At 46.6% G+C, this 15,614-nt stretch overlaps 2 protein-coding genes across 9 annotated transcripts in view; both read right to left on the minus strand.

The window, feature by feature from the left end:
• HOXA3 (homeobox A3) overlaps positions 1 to 15,614 on the minus strand; it is a 52,419-nt gene that overhangs the window by 13,577 nt on the left and 23,228 nt on the right. For 4 of the 8 annotated variants that reach the window (XM_079948058.1, XM_079948056.1, XM_079948057.1 and 1 more), the window contains 2 exons: positions 10,118 to 10,296; positions 5,196 to 5,277 (listed from right to left, as the gene is read on the minus strand). The exons of 1 other annotated variant lie outside the window; for it this stretch is intronic. The gene's annotated coding sequence lies outside the window, so the exon portion shown is untranslated. Of the gene's footprint in view, positions 1 to 472; positions 846 to 1,307; positions 1,577 to 3,073; positions 3,196 to 5,195; positions 5,278 to 10,117; positions 10,297 to 15,614 lie in introns of those variants that run through there. 3 more of the 8 variants (XM_079948063.1, XM_079948062.1, XM_079948060.1) reach the window with 3 other exon arrangements.
• Positions 12,016 to 14,453, minus strand: HOXA4 (homeobox A4). The gene is made up of 2 exons (XM_079948084.1): positions 13,683 to 14,453; positions 12,016 to 13,171 (listed from the first exon to the last, which is right to left on the minus strand). Exons 1-2 carry the CDS (start codon positions 14,362 to 14,364, stop codon positions 12,837 to 12,839), a joined length of 1,017 nt encoding a protein of 338 aa, XP_079804210.1. The 5' UTR covers positions 14,365 to 14,453; the 3' UTR covers positions 12,016 to 12,836.

Consider the following 15,614-nt stretch of genomic DNA (forward strand, 5'->3'; position numbering starts at 1 on the left):
GAAAGAAAGAAAGAAAGAAAGAAAGAAAGAAAGAAAGAAAGAAAGAAAGAAAGAAAGAAAGAAAGATGGCTCGGATCACGGTCGCGTGACGCTTCCCAAAACACACTTAAATCAGCATCAGAGGTATATAATAAACAGGACAAGCAAAAGCCTTGACACTGTCCTCTCCTGCTTCTGTTGGGCGATTTAAATAACAACGGCCACTAAAGCATCCAGACCACAACAAAAAGCCACACCAAAGCCCAGCCACAAGAACACGCAGAAATCCAAAACCTTAGTGGGGGGGGCAAATATTCTCTGATCTGTTTGTTGCAAAGCTCTCTCTCTCTCGCCCCCCTTCCACAAGCCCAGGGAAACAAAGGGGGAAACGAGGCTTGCCTGGTGTCCATATACACCCTTAAGCCTTTTCTCCTGACCTTTGCCTCGCCCAGCCATAAGTCACCCACGGTAAAGGAACAATCGGCGGAAATACCTTAAAATAAAATCCATCCTCTCTTTTTTTTTAAGCGAAGCATCGCGTCCTAACAGTCCGGCGATAACCTTTCCATAAGGACCGAGCGCCGTAGCTCAAGTGGAAGCTCTCTCTCCGAGGGTGAGCGGGTGGGTTGGTAGTTTGGGGGGGGGGGAGGCGGCGGTGGCGGCGGCGGCGCTGATGGTGGATAATAGAAAGCAGTTCTTGCTCTGAACAGAAACGGAAAAAACGTAATCACGGGCGAAGCCAGTCCGGGTCTCCACTCCAAATGCCACAATAATGCGCTGTATTATGTGCTCACGTGGTCATACGTCAACTTAAATCCTTTTATTTGAAATAGGGAATCACTGAAGGAACAAGGGTTGGAAGCGCAAGCCTCGTGTGTGTGTGTGTGTGTGTGTGTGTTTCTCCTCCTTTCTTTTCTGTTTCTTCTCTCACCCCTCCTTACGCTTTAGCCAAGAAAGGGGGGCACAGATTATCTTTTATTTGTTTATCCCACTCCTCCCACGAATATTTTTCTATATACGTTTCAGACGGAAGATAGGAAGAATCAACAATTCCCCCCCCTCTCATGTGATTACCCATAACTTTTTGAGGCTAACCAACTGGCCTCGTTCTGAAGGAGAAACTCTCCGCTGACCCTTAGAGGAAAAAGGGCAGCTGGCTCCATCCGAGATGAACTTCTGCCACTATTTCCATAAGGAAAAGCCCTTCAGTATTAAAGGGGGGGATATCCGCCATCCCACGGGCTCCTCTGTACTTCTATTGAATGGAGCTTGCTGAACACCCACGTTACAGCAGAGCCCTTGTAGGAACCCCAAAGACCCGTAATTACCTGACAAAAGGCCCAAGGATCTTCTGGTATAGAGTTGGTGGGCTTCTATACTTGTTAACACCCTAGGAGGACGACCACGACGACGAGGAGGAAGGCGTTTGCTGGCTTTGTGGTGGATCTACATTTTGCAAACTCTGTTGGGACCTTCTCTTTCAACCTGCGCTTACGCATTTCCTATGCAAGTACTTGAGTGATGTACAAAATTATAGGGTTCTGGAACGATGAAATATTTAGCGCGGAATAATGATCTAACTGTCCGGAGAGGGAGGGTTTTTTTAAAAAAGAAAAAGCAAGCAAGAATTGGGGGGGGGGGAGAGATCTCACACAGGTCCCTGGAGTGAGCCTCAGAAATGAATTAATCTTTCATTTGTATGCAGATCTAAAAGCTCTCTTTTTCTTTCTGTTCAGTTTCCACAAGCTGCATAGTGCTCTAACAAAGTGACCATGTCTTACAAGGCAAACGTCGTTTCTACCTTAAATGCACTATGGGCCCACTTTGCCGATGGTGGTTCTGAATTTCTTGCCCGGTTTCCTATGTAACATCCCTCTCAGCTGTTCCTCCAACCAACTCTAAAGCAAGTTTCACTGTATTCTATTTCTTTCATCACTTGCATTAGGGCTCGGGGCGGGGAGAGAACCCCATTTACTATGTGTGAGCAGATGAAATGTATCGTCTACCAGCCTTTTGATCAAATTATGAGCCGTCCTCTTCCTTTGACTGCAACTTAACTTTTAAGAGGTTGGTGGATTTAACCACACTAGTAACCTTCATCTTCTTCCACAACCGTGTTAAGTGGAAATGCGGGGATTTCTGCGCTCACACAAAGAGCTCCCCTTGTCACCCAGAAGCTCTCTAGGCTCAGAGTTTTCATAAGCTCAGAATTCCTCTGAAAGCAACTTTCTTTCTTTCTTCCCTCTGAACTCAGTGGCAGAATGCCCAAAGATATATTACTTCGCAGCTACCTTTATACATTTTCCTTCCCGGAACATAGCCTTTAATGGAACCAAATTACACCGCTTGATAGGACTAGAACCTGCAGAGCTTAGGACACAAGCAACCTTAAAAAAGAAAGTGAGGGCAGTATTCGAGGGAAACTTGTAGAATAGTCATAGGCACGTGCATCACTAATAGGTCCACTGACAAATGCTAAACTTTAAACAGGGAGCACCCTTATCCAAGAGATGGATTCCTAGGCATTTAAACTAAAGTGCCTTCAGCGCAGTCAAAAGAGGCCTTCAGAAGTTCTTCAGCAACAATGCAGCCAAAATTAATGGATAATGGAGCAGATGGGGGAGGGAGCCACAGCAAATCTTCCTGAATCTCGAGTAAAACGTTATCGACTGCTTTGAGTCAGAAGCAGAAAGATGACTTTACCAAATAGAAACTACAAAGCCATAAATCATAACTGTGGGGTGCATATATAACTTACACGCCTTAACGCCATCTATGAGTACACCCTTTCCCTTTCCTTTCCTTTCCTTATTTTTAAAAAAGGAAAGGGCCCTTTGCTATGTAGGTCTGTATTCGTTTTAACGATCAAGTTAATGTGAAATCTGCCGTTGAACTATTAACTCCGGTGCGTATTGCATGGATAGTGAGTATGTGGGGTGTTTTTCCCCCTAAAGAAAAGTAACTTCTTGGTGATTTATGAGGAGCTAATTCTTCAGGCTGTGCTTTATAGGAGACAAGCTTGCTTCACTGGAGTCCTGGTAACTCTGCTTATTATTTCTCCTTTTTCAAAACAAAAACCCACCAAAAAGCTGACCTGGGATTCATTTGCTTGGGTCGAACTTCAGAGATCTTGAATTTTGAGAAATACAAATGCGAATGGACAGGAAGGCAGCAGCCTCGCCACCCATTTCGCCTTCCTCGCGGAGCTTCTCCGTTACTTCGAGGACTGGGAAATCTGAACGCTTTTGGGAGAGCTAAAAACGCTACATTTCATTTTAGGGAACAGGGCTAGGCTGCCCCGCCTCTTTCTGTACACATAGCAGTGGAATGCATGCGGGAGAAAGAAGGCGCGGAGCAGAGCTGAGGTCGAGATCCAAGACACAATTACTTGGAGGGAGAGAGGGCGAGCGCTGAAATAAATGGACGTCGTTTTTCAAATGATTGGTTAGCATCCAAGTGCAACTAAGCTGTAAAGTCTCCACCAATTTGAAAGCTGCAAGGCTTAAGCATATTTACTCAGAGGTAAGTCCTATTGATTTCAGTGGGACTTTCTGCCAAGTAAATATACTGAGCAGAGAATCCTCCGAAGAAAGTGGGACTTCCCTTCCGCTATCCATGCTTAGATTAAATAAAGCGATTTGTGCTTTTTGCTTTAGAGGAATTGAGTTTCGGGCTTAGTTTAAAGTTCTGTTCCGCAATACGCCTCATTTAAAACGAATGCTGATTATTAACGTTAACCTTAAAATGTTGTGTACACGGAGAAGAAACCGAGTGAACTTCTCTGAATATTTTATGTCACGTTTATGTCTGAAAATGCAAAGCAAGGTATCAGAACTAGGAAATGACGTTCTCATAGAGACTCTGTTATTATCAGAGCCTGGTGTGAGTTTTTTATGTCACTAGGTTTTGGGGGGGTGTTGGGGTTTTTGGGTCCCCCTTAAATAATTTTATCTTTTTCGTTTAAGTACTAGGACAGCTGCGCTGCATCACATCTATTATCTTTTAAAGTTTGTCCAAATTTCATGCATCCTTATCAGAGAAATGGGGACGAGTGCAATATATATATATTTAAGCGCTGAATACTATTCTTAGAAAAGTCTAGGCTATTTCTGGGAGGATACGGTCAGGCTATATTTCAGACACTTGGAAGTGTTTTGTATTTTAAAGTAATTTGCCCTCTCCCCCCCGCCCTTCTTGGAATGTTGATAGTTTTAAATCAACATTTTGTCTTGAAATGGCTCAGGAAGGGGCACTTGCAGCGCCTTTTAGCAGGGAGAATTTCAACAAGCTGCTAAATCAACACAACAAGCCTTTGTAGGCTTGTAATTTATGCCTGCCGTTTAAAAGGTAGTAAACTAAACTAATTGTACTTCAGCCTCATAAAAGCAGGTAATTCTAGCAGGAAATTCAAGCGGCTCTACATATCCCTTGGTCTTCTAACGCTGGCTAATAAAAAAAAAAAAATCATATGGTGGCGTTTTAAGCGTTTTCATCGATTTTAAGAACTGAAACGAGAGAAGAGTGCAAGGCACCTCTATCAGGATTAAGAGCAGTTTTCAATGAATAGATGCCACCAATGAATATATTTCGTTTGCCTTCAGCTGGGTGTAAACGAGGCCACCTAGAGAAAATTTTAAATTTCACTACAACAGCAGGTAAAGCAGATACGATATTACTGATTCCTAGTAGTAGCTTCTAGCAGCCATAGGGAATACTCAGGTATTCTAAGTTGCAAAGGTGACTTTTGTTCTCATGTTCTAAACAATCTAAAGCCATCCGGAACAGCAAACAAAAAGCAGGCTATCATAAATGCAGAGCTGCTCTTAATCACGAACCTATCCTGAGAGAGCTGGATTTTATAAGCAAAATGCATTTTCATTAAAGACTTCATTGGCTTCTCTAGCTCTTTCCAGCCCGTGTGCAACCCTCCCTGTTCTGAATGGCTCTCAAAGAATTGCTCTTACTTAGGCTCTATGTATTTCTTTGTTTGACAAGACGTGCATTCAGCGACGACGAAAGATGAATTGGCGCAGTGCAGAAAATTCCAACCGATTTAGCTATTTATCAAACCCGAAGCTCACAGTAACCTTTGTAACAAGCGCTAGCAAACCGAATCCTCGTCTCTGCAATATGAAACTATTTTAAACAATTGGACAACAGATTCCTTGCTTTTTCTTCCCCCCCCCCCCCCCTCTTTCCACCCACAGGGCTCTTACCTCCTCGCGTTTCCAACCACCGGGCAGAATTGTTTCCAGATTGTAGGTGTCTTTAAACCGTATTTTCCGGTGCACCGGAGTGCTGTAAATAAAGAACAAGCAATAGCTAAATAAGAAAACTATACGGGATGAGCATTATTTTCGAGACAAGACGTGGGTCAGCTGCTGAGTTGTTTTAGCAGATCCTCGGTGGGTATATAATCATTAAAAGGACGCTGTTGAGTTGCGTATTTTTTTCTTTTAGAAAAAAACACACGTAAAAATATTGCCTTTTGCAATCGTGTATGAAATTGAAAGATAAGCTCCTTTCTTATGAAGACAACTATTCTCCCTGTGAATATCTTATAATTCCTCTTTTATGAAATGTAAGCTTCATATTCCTCTGGGAAGCCTTTGTTTAGCATCATTTAATCAAGTAAGGACATTATATACAACTGGCCACGTTCATCTCTGTTTAATGGCATAAGAATGTGACTCTCTCCTTTAAATGCAAGGCACACGTCGGTCCAAACTAGGCGCACACTTGAATCTTGTGGGCCTGATCTGCCGTCCCTGAACTGTCTCCCATTGGCTGCAATTGACTTAAAAATCAGACTAGGGACAATAGCAATAAAAATAGTGTTGAAACGGGGGAAACAGACGTGTGTTGTGGGTTTAAATGGCTGTTCTTTGGTCCGTTGGCAGAAAAGTAGCCTGAAGATAAGGATATTGACTTTCTCAAAGCAATAATAATTTTATTTAAATATATTTATTAATCATTTATAATAATAATAATGAGATGTTCGCCCCGCTTTCCGCAATCCACTGACAGGCCGCCGCCCCCCCTTAAATGTCCCGCTGGATTCTCCTTCGCCTGGCTAGCAAAAGTGACTGCTAATAATTGCTTAGTGTTGTTTCTTGGAATAATGTCATCGAAGGCTTGAAAAAAAAGTTTTAAATCTCATCTTGGGAGAACTTGGCATGATAGAATTTGCTTTTGGTAATTGGATCGTTTGGTAATGACTATTATAATTTTAGATTTGGTGCTAAGCAGGCATCTAGCAGGACAAAAGAAAGGAGCAGCTCTAAATCGCTTACTGGGGGTTTTATTGCACTCCCACATTAGTAAGATGCTTCGATTTCTGGAACTGCCCGTGGATTTTGCCAGACAGCTGCTTCTATACCAAGGAGTATTTAAGGGTATAATAATATTTCTTGCTCGCTCTCTATCCTACCAGTTCTCTATTCTGGGAAACTCCTTTGGTGTTTAACGTTCAAACTACTTCCTAAACAGCCCATCGCGTGGCAAACTGTAATACAATCGAAAGCAGTAGCATACACAACCACTTAATGTGCTTACTATTAAATCAGCATCGTGCTACTCAATAGCTTTTGGTGGTATATTTGGGGACGATTAAACTACATGTTATGATATTTTAGAGACCTCTTGGGGTGGGGGAGAGGGCTGCTCCTTTAGGCAGCTTTAAAGTTAGAAAGTAGCAATGGAGCATTTAACAAAACGCCATGAGTTAAAGGGGGGGGGGACCTTATCACAATACTCTGCTATTAATTGCGGTGCTTTAAACTGGGTACTAAATCGCGCTGCTTAATGATGAGTCATAGAGAAATGTGTCCATGACTTCTGTTGTCGTCGTCCCCCGTCCCCCCCGCCTCGCCTCGCCTGCCTCTATTCCCTTCCTCACAATGCTTGCTGCTGCTGCCGCCGCTGCCGCCACCTCTCCGGTTTCCCTTCTTGGCCCTGCTCTGCGAGCCGGTGATTTATGAACGCCTGGCAAATTGGGGGGGGGGGGGGGGAAACACACACAAAAGCCAGGACTCCCGCACTGTGGCAACTTTCCACAGTGTGTGAATTAGTACTCGAACGTTATCAAATCGCCTCGCCTCGCTTTAGGTTTAATCACCAAAAAGGCATAATGCGACCACAAGGCAGCTTCGCAACAAAGATGGAACATTTCGTAAATCTCCCCGTCGCTTAAGTCAAGGTTCCCAATCAAAAAGGAAGGCAAGTGCAAACAATGAAAGGCAATCCAGGCACACGACCGGCCTGCGCATACTTACCGACCTCATCCCCCTTATTGCTCGCTTAAGGAGTTTAAGGAGCCTTGCAAAAGATAAACCAGGTAGGCATGCTTTTTTGGGGTTTTTTTTGTTTTATATATTAAAAAAAAAAGAAAGTCAAAGAGGAAGTTCCCTTTCACTTCGGAAAGAATCACTCCTACTAGTGAGAACTGACCGTCACAGATCCATTCGTGAAGATCTGCATTAATTATTTAATGTCACGTGACATCCCATCCTTTCTCTCTCTCTCACCCCCAACCCTCCCCTCCCCAACCCGGCCAGATTAAAATTTCAATACCCGAGAAGAACAGACACAACACCTTTATCTACCCTCGCAGTGCTTCTCTATTGCTTATTTAGGCCTCATCATCTCGCCGGTTTTTGACAGCTTTTCAGTTTCTGGGGAGATCTTTTGGGCATTAATAACGCGGGGCTTGTCAGGCCCAGACAGAATGAAGCGGCCGAGCCCCCGAATCAGTCATTTGAATTCGACTTTTTATTGTCAGTGGCAGCAGGTTGAGGCAGCAGACATGATTTGGAACCCACGCCTTTCATCACAAGAGGGACCGCCTGATAAAAAGTCCTGGCGATAGGGATGTCACGCAGGCGAGTCGCTAAGAGAAGGGCCACGTATTCCCTTTGAACTGGTCGGATGGGGTGACAACTTGATTCTTCTGAGGTCAGCAGGAGTGTTGCCACCCAGCCCTGTGAGACAAAGGTGTTTCACACCTTGGCCAGTTCCAGAAAGGAAGCGAGGCAGGCGGAAACTCGACTGGATGAGATGCAATGAGGACTGGCCAGCACTTAAGGCGCGGTTGCACTTAGGGCCTACTGGTTTCAGGCATTAGCAGAGCAATCCTGGCCACGTCTACTCAGAAGCAAGCCCCATTGCATGCAAGGAGGGTGGCTTCCAGGTAAGTGGGGTTAGGCTTGCAGGCTTAATGTCTGACTTGTCGCATCGATTTCAATGGCATCCAAGTGCAGGTACCTTAGGTTGGATTCAACCCAGATTTCAACGCTCCTAACTTAGAGTTGCCTGGGCATCATATAATTAAAACACATCCCCGCTCCCCCCAAGAATCCTTGGAACCATAATTTGTTAAAGGTGCTGGGAACTGTAGTTCTCTGGAGGGGTAAACGACAGCTTTCAGGATTCTTGAAGGGGGGGTAATATGTGCTTTTAAACGGGGGGGACGACTACTGCTTATTATTCATGAAACAGGCAAAAGCACCAATGAGCTCAAATGGGGTCAAAGTATGAAGTTAAGAGAACTTGGCGGCCTAATCCTCCTGGGCCGCAGCATGGCCAAAGGAGTGAGTAAATTAAACTGCTCTGGGGGGAGCTGGCAATTAGCAGAACTGCAAAGCTAACATTTCCCTCAAAGCAGGGCAAGAACAATATCTTCACACCTACTCCTCTTTCTCAACCTAGCCAAGCCTGCGCGTCAGAGATTGTCTCTGCCCGGAGAATAGCACTTCTGTCTTAGGTGTCCATCTGTCCATCTGTCTCTCTTGTAATGGAAGTGTAGGGAAAAGACACTACTTTCTCTTTCTGAAACTTTCTCTTTCTGTCTTTTTTTTAATGTCTCTTCTCCGCATACTATAAATCACATCCAAAACCTCGCAGTTCTTGTTTATTGGTCTTCCCGGTCGGTTCACGCTGAGGTTGCCCGGTGAAATGGTGTCACCAAGATATTGATCTGTATATTTCTGTAGTGAACAAGCTAAGCAAACCGAGGGGCACTTCTCTTAAAAGGAAAGTAGGGGGGGGAGCAGAGTTTCAAGCTAGTTCTGTAGCATCTGTTGGGCATGAAAGACTTGGACCAGGAGTGTTGGAGCTTGTAGAATCGTCTGGAGGCCTGCGGGGATCATTTCACACGCTCAAAGTTAGCAAATATGAGCCTGAAGTTTGAAGATGGGTTATGTGTATTGGGGGGGGGGGAGAGAGACGAAACGGTCCTTCGCAATCCTCTAACCCTACACAGCACCACGTACACACACACCTTTCTGCTTACAAAATTGGGGAAAATCTAGACAGCATGAGATGGAAACCAGCCAAATCCCACCAGTCTGGGCCTTCCTCCCTTCTCGTTCCCTTACATACGGAAACCCATCTCGTCCTGTAGCTGCTGCAACCCAAAATGGCCAGTCCCTTCTCCAGGAATCCACGTGGCAATCCCTCTTCGGCATTGGATGGTGGCCATGGGTGAATCCCGAAGGCAGCAATAAAATAAAAACGCAAACAAACAAACCTGCGCCGTGCATGCCACACCTCTGAGTGGGAGGAAAAGGCAAGCAGCACTATTCTAGCCCTCCTCCCTTGCTTGTTTGTGGTTGGGACCCCTTAGAGCTTAGACCTTCACGCCCGACTGTTTCAAGGACTGGTATTTGCATATACTCTGTCTAAAACATGAAGGCGCTTCCACCTTTAGGATCCAGAGCAGCTTTCTTTGGTAATATGCAATAAGTGTGTGTGTGTGTGTGTGTGTGTGTGAGAGAGAGAGAGAGAGAGAGAGAGAGAGAGAGAGAAACGGGGCAAGAGGAGTAGATTTAGGTCCAGCAGCTAGAAAGAATCCTGCCTATAAAGGTCAAGGGTTTGATGGGTCAGTCTGCTTCTCTTAAAAAAACAATTAATGGGATAGAAAATTTGTCCTTTCGGTGAACTCTCCCCATTGCCCTCGCACAAACCAGGACAATGGTCGGGTGTAGTTTTCGAACTTATTGTTACATCGATTATGGCAGCCAAGCTAAAAAAAAATAAAAAAAAATCGACACCTACATATCACAGTGAAGCGCCCTGCGTTTTCAAGGGGAACGGCATAAACAAAAAAACAACAACCCCAAAAATCAAATAAAAACATTACCTTGAATGATGGTGATCTGCCACGTGCATTTTCCAGTCTTCCTTCGGTTCTCCACCCAGAAATTATACATTTTCATGGCACAGCCAAGCGACTGTGTCTTTCTACATGAACCCATTTTCCCCAGGAAAATCCTTCGTGTCTTCTCAGACCTTTTTCCAAGAGAATGCCTTTCAGAATCGCTGTTGAATTACAAAGAAGTATTTATTGTAGGAGGTGATTAATGATTCCTAGTAAAATTGCTATTTTCAGCGTGATTTCATTTCGGGCTCTCCCCACCCCACCCCCCCACAATGGAGAAAGAGGGGGAGGGAAAGGGGGTTGCTCCAAGCGTAAGACTACGGAAGTCAGGGAAGATCCGCAGTCATACTTCAATACTAATCATTGATTTAACAGTTTGGGACACTCCTCTTGATTTTCGAGCGTCAGTGAATTTAGCAGAAGAGAATTCTCCAGAGCAGACCAAACAAAGACTTTAGACAAAAAGAGGTCCATGTTAACAGGGAGGAGAGGGGGCGATATTGTTTTCCAGCCTATTCTCTTTTATTTCTTAACAACAAACAAACAAACATGCGGGACAGGGCACTTCAAGGATATAGTAAATAAGAAAGGAAGTCCTTTGGGGTGGTTCAGTTCGACGCACACTTCCAGATCATTCACAGCAATGTTTACTTCTCTTTTGCACGGCAAGTGAGACCATAACTTTTCAAATGGCGGTGTCACCCTTCCCAGCTCAATGGACGAAGGATACATTTAAACTATCTGCTTATGCTTCCACGGCAGTTCTGTCTGAGCTGTCTACGGGCTTTGGGACTCAATGAGCCATTTAAGTCTCCAATATAAACCAGCATCGGATTATAGTTCTGGATATCAGAGAAGGCCCAGAACTGTATTCCACTCTCCAGGAGGAGACTGAAGAATTGCTACTTATAAGAGTGCAACTCTAGACACACTTACCTGGAAATAAGCCTCACTGTGCAACAGTGGGACTTGCCTCGGAGTAAACATCAATGGGGGTGTAGAGTTAAATTAGCAACTTTCACCTGTACTTATTGCATGGGTTGGTTAAGCTGTTTAGAAGACCCCCCCCCCCAATGAACCTCCATGTCAAGGGCATCATCTGGCTTTACCAGAATGTTTTGGGTGTGCGGCTTTAACGCTTCCGGTTTGTTCCCCTGCCAAAGAGCGGTGGGCCATTGCAACTTGACCCTCTTCCCCCCTGTGGAAAGTTGCTGCGGCTGGAATAAACCAAGAGGTCACTACTGATGCTGCAATATGTTTAAGCATTGATAGTGCAGTGTTACTCTTACTGCTATTATTCCCTTCATTCTACTGGATTAGCCCCGTTTCTCTTCACGCAAGGCGGGAAAGAGCTATATTTCCCCAATGGTGTAGGCAGAGGACACATGTCATGAATGAGAATTTGGGGGGATGGACGCCTTTCTTGTTCTACACACAGTGGACTGTATCCTGTAGAAGGAGTGGCTAAGCCGAAGCGCCTCCTTAGGGAAATGGGTAGGCTGCGCAGGACGATCCACAACTCACTTAAAACTGGGTACTTGGATGGCAGCCTATTCAGCCCATCTACAACGACACCCCCCGGCAACCTGTTTCAATGGGAATTACTCCTAACTCTCTGGTTTCCATAGGAGCTTTGGTCTATGGTCCTATGTGGAAGCCAGCATCATCTAAAACGACGTGACTTCCTGACACGTAAAGTGGTTAGGGTGTTTGGGAAGGAGAAACGTTACTCCTTAACAAAACTAATTCGACTATAATGCAGGTACTCGGCCTCTCCTAAGGAATGGGTTGAACAGCTTGTACACATGACATCCTCGAGAGTTTTCATGTTTATGTCAACAAAGTCACATTCTAGGCAAATGCACGCTTCTCACGGTGTGTCTAGTGCCTTAAGTTTTATTTTTGTACAGAGAGGTGTGGTTTTGTTTTATTTTATTTTATTACCAGCACTGGACATTATATATACATCACACATTCACAAATGTGTACACATAGATTTCACAAACTGTACACGGACGTTTGACTATGGCAAGACACAAAGACAGAAATAGTCTTTATAGCAATATTGGTGTACTTTTCTTTTTCTTTCTTTTTTTTATAAAAAAGTAACAAATGCACCGTCGGGGGAGGATAATGTATCACGACTACAGCAGAGACTACACTTTTTTGTTCTTATTACACAGAAAACATACTTTCTTGGTCGGTAAGGGCTGGAGGGTGCTGGGGTCTCTGGGCATCGTCCCCACTCCAACTTCCAAAATACTTCCACGTCATAAGATGGCTTTGCTTCTGTCTGTAATTGAGAGTCCACGAATGTTCCACGAAATAAGACAAAGTCTATGATTTACACACACATGTCACAAAGTCACTGATTAACATATGTTGACACCTTAAAACATATCTGCAAAGGGTCCTTCTTAGGTACAGGATCCATCCTCAACTCTTTAATGATGCTGCAGGTGGACCGTATTTCCATAAATAAATTAAAAAAATGAAACATGGTGGGAATGGAAAGGTCATATTTACAGAAGGTGAACACTTTGTCCAAGGTGTTTGGTTTTGGTTTTTGGTTTGAACACACGTGCCCTGTGACTGGTTCTTGTTCTGCATTTATGCCCCTTAATATAGTCCCTATGGCAAATTAAATCAGGCAGGAGCGGGACGTGTGATGGGTTAGGGTGTCCCTGCGTCTGTCGGGCCATCAGAGCGCTGCTGAGTTTGGGGTCGTCCTACCCCTGGGCGGTGGTGTCTGATGGTGCTGTGCTGACGCTTTGGCTTGCTGGCTAAGACTGGAGGGGTTGGAGGAGCGCATCTTGGTGTTGGGCAGCTTGTGGTCCTTCTTCCACTTCATCCTTCTGTTCTGAAACCAAATCTTGACCTGGCGCTCGGAGAGGCAGAGCGTGTGCGCGATCTCGATGCGTCGCCTCCTGGTCAGGTAGCGATTAAAATGGAACTCCTTCTCCAGCTCCAGGACTTGCTGTCTGGTGTAGGCAGTTCGAGACCTTTTGGGCTCGCCTCCAGTGTAATTGGGGTTGACTGAGCGTACACAGGCGCGCACACACACGCACACACACACGCACGGACACAAAGGAGAAGAAGGCAACGGAACATTATCATTATTATATAATAACTCGACACTGGGTTTAGATTAGCCACAGAAGCGGGGAAGAAAATGGTTCACAGGCTCGTGACAATAGGAGACAATTGGGGAGCCATAAAAAATGGTGACGGGCATTTGGGTTCAAGAAAAGCTTCAAAGAGACGTGGCCCAGAGCCACAGGCAGGGCGATTAAATTTATGGGGACTATAATTACTGCCCTAACAGTTTGGCGTCTCGTAAATCTCTTGATAAAGGGCCCCGAGTACAAAAGGCTTCTCACGTGTGCGTGCGCGCTTTTTTAAAATTAGGAAATGCGCCAGCACACACACACACACGTATATGCACACAACCTCGGAGTCCAGCCTAGCCCAGCCTCCTCCACCTCGCCACGCACATAAACACATACAAGCCATCCCGGCTCCCCTTGGAAGAAGGTGGTCAACTCACCCGTGTTAACGTGGACCTTCTTCATCCAAGGGTACACCACCGGCTCCTTGCCTTTCAGGCCGGGCAGGCTCTTGTCCGGCAAGAGCGGGCAGGCAGGGATTCCCCCGGGCGCTGTCGCCGCCGCCGCCGCTGCTTCGCAATGGCGCTGGTGGGGCTGAGGCGGTGGCGGGACGTGGCCTTGGAGCAAGGGCTGGCTCGGGGCATGGTGGCCCTTCCGCGCGGGAGTCTGTGGAGCAGGCGGTGGCGGGGGTGGCGGCGGAGGAGGCGGTGGCGGCGGCGAGGCTCCGGGAGGCGGCTGCTCCTGGCCCGGAGTGGCGCTGAGGCTGCTGTAGCCATAAGGCGACTCCGGGTAGTGGTGGGGTGGCTGCGCGGGGTACAGCGCCTCGGGAGGAGGAGGCGGAGGAGGCGGCGGCGCTGGCGGCTGGTATCCGGGCTCCCTGCTCGGCCGCTGGTAGTAATCGGGGAGAGGTTGGCCGGGGTGAGCCTGGTGGTGCTGCTGGCGCAGGTGCTGCTGCGGCTGAGGGTGGTGGTGGTGGGGCTGTTGATGGTGGGGCTGGTTCTGGTGGTGGTGGTGGTAGCTGCTCCCGCCGCCGCCGCCGCCGCCGAGCTGCGAATATTCCTCGCAAGGAGGGAATTTGGGCTCGATGTAGTTGGAGTTTATCAAAAACGAACTCATGGTCATTAATTTGTGAAGTGCAAAAATACTAATTTTTCTCGCGTTGTCGTTTTTCTGGGCTCGAGGAGGCCCCTCCCCTCCTCCCCCTTCTTCCTTCCTTCCTTCCCTCCCTCCCTCTTTCCTTCCTTCCCTCCCTCCCTCCCTCCTCCTCCTCCTCCTCCTCCTCCAACCCCCCTTGCTGCTGTTGTCAAGCGCCTGCTGCCAAAGTTTGGGCCTCCGCTCCCCCCTTCCTTTCCAATTCCCACCCCAAGAGCCTGGAACACACGCGCGCGCAAACACACACACACACACACACACACACACACACACACACCAGTGCCACCCCCACCACCTGACCGGCAGGGCCAATTGCTACGCGGTTGGCAGAGCCCGGATCAGGAAATGAAACGCTGGTGGACAAGCCCAGGACGGTCCCTGCCTGCCTGTCTTGCCTTTCTCGCGGCAGAGGCAAGGAGAAGCTGGAGATTCCTTTCTGCGCGCTCCAGACAGCGGCAGTCAGAACCGAAGTCGGCGCAAGCGGCCTAACTAGAGAATTAGGCCGAGAGGAAAGCCTCCGGGCCATGCAGCTGTGGGCGAGGGGGCTGCTGCTTTGAGCGAGTTTCCCCAGTGAAAGCAGCGAGGGATCCTTGCTTGACATGCTAGGTCACATAAAACTAACCACGCACGGTCCTTACCCCTTAAAACAGCTATGTGCTACTTAAGGTCAAGGTGGTTTAGGCAGTGATCTGGGGCAGCCGAAAAGTGTATGTCGCGGGAGACGTCCTTGTGTGCTATCAGGATGAGGGAGCCAAGGGTAGTCCTTATTCCGGAATAATATATCCTCCTGAACACAAGCTGAGAGTTTGCGCATGTGTGCTATTTCTGAACACAAGCACCAGGCCGTGGGTAGCAACAGTGTGAGCAAAGTGACTGAGCGCCAGCATTGTATATGTATCTGAAACCGAACATCAAACGCAGCGTACGGTTTCGCTCTCTGTATCTCCAGCCCTTACCAAGTCATGGAAAGCAAAGGAAACGCCGTGTCCTCCCGAGACATAAAAGGGCACCCGAGATCGCGTGGTTTCGGGGGCATCAATGAGTGATTGGACGGTAGCAGTGCAATCAATGAGACCAGTCGATCCTATGAAAACAGAGACCACCTAATTGCAACTAGCTATTTGTTTCTCTCTGATACCTCCCGGGGGCTTTTAAATGTTGCTCTTTTACGATAATTTAATTATTTTTAAAATCTTCCACCCCGTGGCAAATTTGGAGCT

Source organism: Podarcis cretensis, assembly GCF_951804945.1.
Source record: "Podarcis cretensis genome assembly, chromosome: 12".
Classification (NCBI taxonomy): Eukaryota; Metazoa; Chordata; class Lepidosauria; order Squamata; family Lacertidae; genus Podarcis; species Podarcis cretensis.

Bases quoted from the DNA above. Each gene is read 5' to 3' on its own strand.
- HOXA4 (XM_079948084.1), bottom strand. From the start codon at position 14,364: ATGACCATGAGTTCGTTTTTGATAAACTCCAACTACATCGAGCCCAAA. The intron at 13,172-13,682 runs GTGAGTTGACCA...GTGTACGCTCAG, and splicing joins GAAGGTCCACGTTAACACGG to TCAACCCCAATTACACTGGA.